Source organism: Chionomys nivalis, chromosome 11, assembly GCF_950005125.1.
Source record: "Chionomys nivalis chromosome 11, mChiNiv1.1, whole genome shotgun sequence".
Classification (NCBI taxonomy): Eukaryota; Metazoa; Chordata; class Mammalia; order Rodentia; family Cricetidae; genus Chionomys; species Chionomys nivalis.
This window is the reverse complement of record NC_080096.1, coordinates 9587501-9592476: the sequence shown is the minus strand read 5'-3', so window position 1 is coordinate 9592476 and position 4976 is coordinate 9587501. Positions and strand designations below refer to the sequence as shown.

General features: G+C 47.3%; 1 protein-coding gene across 2 annotated transcripts in view; it reads right to left on the bottom strand.

The window, feature by feature from the left end:
• Window positions 1–2500: 2500 nt before the first annotated feature.
• The window catches only part of Pdpn (podoplanin), a 29442-nt gene continuing 26966 nt past the window's right edge, over window positions 2501–4976 (bottom strand). The window contains exons 5-6 of one of the 2 annotated variants that reach the window (XM_057784596.1): window positions 4893–4976; window positions 2501–4107 (exon numbers count right to left, since the gene is read on the bottom strand). The exon at window positions 4893–4976 is cut by the window's right edge and continues 28 nt beyond it. In XM_057784596.1, the coding sequence (XP_057640579.1) occupies window positions 4101–4107; window positions 4893–4976 (91 nt within the window). In that variant the 3' untranslated portion in view covers window positions 2501–4100. Of the gene's footprint in view, window positions 4108–4888 lie in introns of those variants that run through there. The other variant, XM_057784597.1, reaches the window with a different exon arrangement.

Sequence of the window (4976 nt, the reverse complement as noted above, 5' to 3'; positions counted from 1 at the left end):
AGAGAGATCCTAGCTCGGGATCCCTGGCACAGGCAGTTCAACTGGAGGGGGATGGGGACATTTAACTTTGCAGTCATGATGAGCTTCTATTGAAGATCTGACCAGGAAGAGGGTGGTATACTTGCAGAGGGCAGGAGGACCACTAGCTAAGTGCTACCCACTGCTTCGGGGGCTGAAGGGACAGCTGGCCACTGAGCAGACACCTGCTCAGCTGGAGAGCAGCGCCCGAATCGAGGAACTCCAGAAGTGAACCTTAAGTTTGCTGGAGAAGACAAACGTGGAGCAGGAAGCAGAGAATCGATCCAGCGTCTCAGTATAAAGCCCAGGCTGGCCTCAAACTCATGCTCTTCCTGCCTCAGTTTTCTGGGCTCAGGGAGTACAGGCATGAGACACCATGAACAGCTGAACAATGGACTGATAGAGCAATAGAAGTGAACTTCATTACTACCGCCAGCCCAGATGTCTGGGGTGGAGGAGTAGACAAAGCTGTTTTCTTAAACACCCTTGGCAGACCGTTGCTCTGCTTTCCAGCATTCCCCTGGGAGCATTTATACTGGAAGACAAATGTGCTCGAGACAAACAGGAGGGCCCACTTTTCCTTTGGGGTGTGAGACTAGGAAGCGTGGCAAGGCTTCCATGAGACAAGAGAAGCTTTCTCCACAGTCTCCATAAGTAACTACAAATGAACCAAAGGTTTTTAAGTGGCCCACCCAAGGGGTTAAAAAAAAAGCAATGGATGGGCCAAAATCTCAATCTTCTCTAGGGAACCAGGCACCCAGGATTCTGATGTTCTGCAAACTCAACAACCCCAGCTGAATAAAACCTGAGGCCAGGTCAAACATTTCAAACTTTGAAATCAGAAATGCTTAAAAAAAAAAAATACAGAAGTATTTCGAGTTGACATGATGCTCCGTTCAAGACTTTGGAGTGCCATAGATATCAATCTCAGATTAGGGATGGTCAACTGGAACTGTGAAATATTCCATTTTCTAATGTCTGGAGTCAGGCATAGTGCGCATAATCTCAGAACTGGAAAAGCTGAGGTGGGAGGATTGAGTTCAAGTGCGACCTAAGTCATGAGACAAGAATCCATCTCAAGGGGCTGAAGAAATGGCTCAACAGTTAAGAGCACTAGCTGCTCTTCCAGAGGACCTGGGTTCGGCCCGCAACCCCAATATGGTAGTTCACAACCATCTGTAACTCCAGTTCTAGGGGATCTCATGCCCTCTCGAGGAGGCTGCCGCAGGCTCCAGGCAGTGGCAGTGCAAACAGACATGCTGCAAAAACACACAGACACACAAAATATAATGTACATTTTTTTTTTTTCGAGACAGGGTTTCTCTGTGGTTTCGGAGCCTGTCCTGGAACTAGCTCTTGTAGACCAGGCTGGTCTCGAACTCCCAGAGATCCGCCTGCCTCTGCCTCCCAAGTGCTGGGATTAAAGGCGTGCGCCACCATCACCTGGCTATAATATAAATTTTTAAAATATAAGTTTTTCTCAAAACACCCTCACCCCCACAAAAAAAAAGTCTGAATATTTAACCCTCACCCCCGCAAAAAAAAAAAAAGTCTGAATACTTATAATCCTAGGCATTTCATATATAAGGGATAGCCAATTCCTATTTTTACTGATTTAAATGTTTATTTATTATGGGTGATATGTGAAAATTAGTGGAAGCGAGAGAAATCAGATCTCTCCTTTCCCCCTGGGTTCCGGGGACCAAACTCACATCCTCAGGCTTGTGTAGAATGCGTCTTTGCACACTGAGCCATCTCACCAGCCCCAAGCTTCACCTATTTTGAAAGGGGCAGAATGTAACTACTGCTAACCCTCAACTTTTATAAGTGATCATAGGCTTGTAGAAGGTCAACAGTGTGACAAGAGGATCCTAGCAGAATGGCAGGGTGTAGATGGACAGATGACAGAGGGACCAGTCCCCTGACTGGGGCCGTCTCCAGGTCGGGGGAACAAGTGAGAAGTGGGTTCTGGATGGAGGCACAGCTGCCCACGTCTGTGGACCCTTCTCTCTGTCACCCTGTTCTTGGACAGCTGAGCTCTGTATCTACAGTTGGGATCATAGGGAGGCCTTGAGTTTCAAGGGCAAGATAAAATTGCTCCTCACCTGGTTTTTCTTTACAATGCAGAGAAAGGAAGGACCAGGCAAGACCTCACTAACCCTGAGATCAGAGAGAGTAAAAGACTCAAGAGGCCACCTAGTTTTTGTCCTGTTGGCCTTGGCCTCTCATCTTTAGCAGAGATTGGTGAACGCTATGGTTGCATTTCTTTCCTGGGAATAAACTTCCTGTGACCATGGATTCTCTCTTTCCATTAAGTCAACAGGTAGCTGGGTTTAAAAGGCATGTGGCAGTTTGAGGTAAGCCTGCTCTACAAGGCAAGTCCCAGGACAGAGAAACCCTGTCTCGAAAATCCAAACCAAACCAAAAACGAGTAAATAAATGTTGTATAACATTAGCAGAAATAACATCCATTCTCGGCGGAAGTGTTCAGTCAGAGGTTGGACTCGTGTTCGTACACAATCATGTTTTATTTGAAAAGATGTTGACACTGTATTGAGTGCCAACACAGGTGACCAAGACACCACAGCCCTGCGCCAGCAGGCACTGACTGGGGTATAGTTTGAGTTGGGCTGCTATTTTTCAGGGTGAAGGTGGTGGGGTGGAGGTGGGAAGGGAGAGGATAGAAAGAAGAAAAGGGCACTGTTCCTAGCTCCAGTTTGGAATCTGACGGATGAGAAGGAGGAAGACTCACACTACGATTTGACTCACAAGGCTCTTCTAACCAGCCCGCCCTGCTGATGTGCAAATAGGCAGCCTGCTGGGCCAGCTGGGTTGGGCCAACACACAGGCACATGGGTTGCTTTTCTCCCCATCTTGTGAACTCTTTCTAGGCTAGAGGATGTAAGGATTATATAATCACAGTCTTGACAGAGCATCTGGCCAGGCCAGTGTTAAATACTGTGCAGAAGAACTCATTACATCCACAGGAGGAAAAGTACCGAACTGGGTGGTAGAGGCAGGACACCTCTGTTTTGATCTTCCGATTAAACCCACGGAAAGATGTGGTATGTCACAAAGACTAGACGTAGCTTTTATTTTAAACTCAGACTTTTACACCCATCCACATAAGAGCAACTAAGATTATATGAGATTCTTTATGCTTTCCCTGTCTTTCTTCAGATACAGAAGGCAGATGTTAGAAACTGGTCAGTTTATCTTCTATACCAAAGCACACACAGGAGTCTCTTTTGCTTAAGGACCAAGTTCCCTGCTTGGTTCTACAGCTGCTGAGCCTCTGGCATCCTGTGACATCCAAGAGCTTTCTCAACATCTGGAATAAGGGCCTTCACAGTACGGAAAGAATCAAATCATCCAAAGGTTTGAGTGTAGGGAGGTGAGGACACGACTCCTCAAGTCCCCATGGCCTAGAGATGATTTAGAGAACTGTAACCAGCAAAGTACCCTCCTGGACCTGAAGCCACAATGGATGCTTCTGAAAGGGTCCACCAGGCTCCCTTAAGGGGCTGCTCACCATGCCCGATTATAAATTTACACTTGCAGCTCGATGACTCAAACATATTTAAACAGATACCCTCCCCCATCCAGGCTGGAATGTGTACATATCAGCAGGCCTGTTGCCTCTTTGACATAAGTAACACTGAGTCAACGGCTCTGCAGATTCAATAAACATTTCCAGATTCCTTTGCATCCCAGCAGTAGCAGGGAATGGCCAGGATGAAGCCATGGTTACAGTTGCTAACGCCAACTGGTGATGCTGTCTTGGTCAACAAGTCAGTTTATGTAGCTTCGCTTCATTTTCCATGCATGTTGTATTTTGAATCATTTATTATAAAATTTATATTAAGAATGTTTGTTTTCCAAAGGCATATGCTTCGAGGGACCGTGGCTTGTCAAGTATCTTTCCTTCAGTACTTCTGGCAAGCGGAGGAGTCACCATGGCTGTGAGTGGGGTGGGCATTCCATGGGTCATCTTCCTCCACAAGCAGAGGATGGGGAACGGGATACTGGAAGCACCCTTATTATCAGATATGTTGGGAGAACAACCTGATCTGTTCAGCTCTTTAGGGCCTGTGAAAACAAAGAGAATTATTACTTCTTTAACTATTGGGACCAGTCACTGCCCCATAGTCACTGAGCCTATTGTCCTTTTCTGTGGTTTCAGTCCCAGAATCCTATACCCTTATTTCCCAGGTATTCCCCTCCACACCTAGTCCTTAGGCAGGCGGGGTCAGGACTCCAGACATTTCCAACACGATGCACTGACAGCTGTATATCACTGCCCTTCCCAGCCATGGATGACTCATCCTCTCCCCTCCCTGCCCATCAGATTTCTCTGGTTTCTCTCCTGTGCTGAGTTGGAATGCTGTGAAAGAAGCTTAGCCAGGAGAAAGGCTCTTCCCTCCTAAAGCCAATGCCAGGAAGATAGAACGACCTGACCTGTGTGACGGCAGGGTGTGCAGGACAGGTGTGAGGGAGTGATAACTACAAAAGACCCCCCCACAGCACATACAGTGCACACACAGTGCAGGTCCTCATCAGAACGAAGGCCTGGCTCTGCGACAGGTGCTTCACCCCCTCCCCCCGCCCCCCAGCACACCTGAACAAGTTAAAACTTTGTTTGGATTTTCTTTCAAGTGTGGGTAGCTGGAAAACTAAGACGAGAGATCCAATCTGCTCAGACCACAGAGGAAGTCAGTCTTGGGCTCTGCTTGTGTTTTTAGGAATGTCTATAGCCAATGCTGACATCTGTCCCTGTGGAGGCGACGAGGCAGCGGTTCTACACATGCAGAGGTTTGTGTGGTGAGCAGGACTGCCTACGTTCACATATCACATGGGGATAAGAGGTTACTTACGAGAACCTTCCAGAAACTTTCCTCATAACCACAATGATGATCCCTCCAACGAAGCCGATGGCTAACAGGACACCAACTATGATT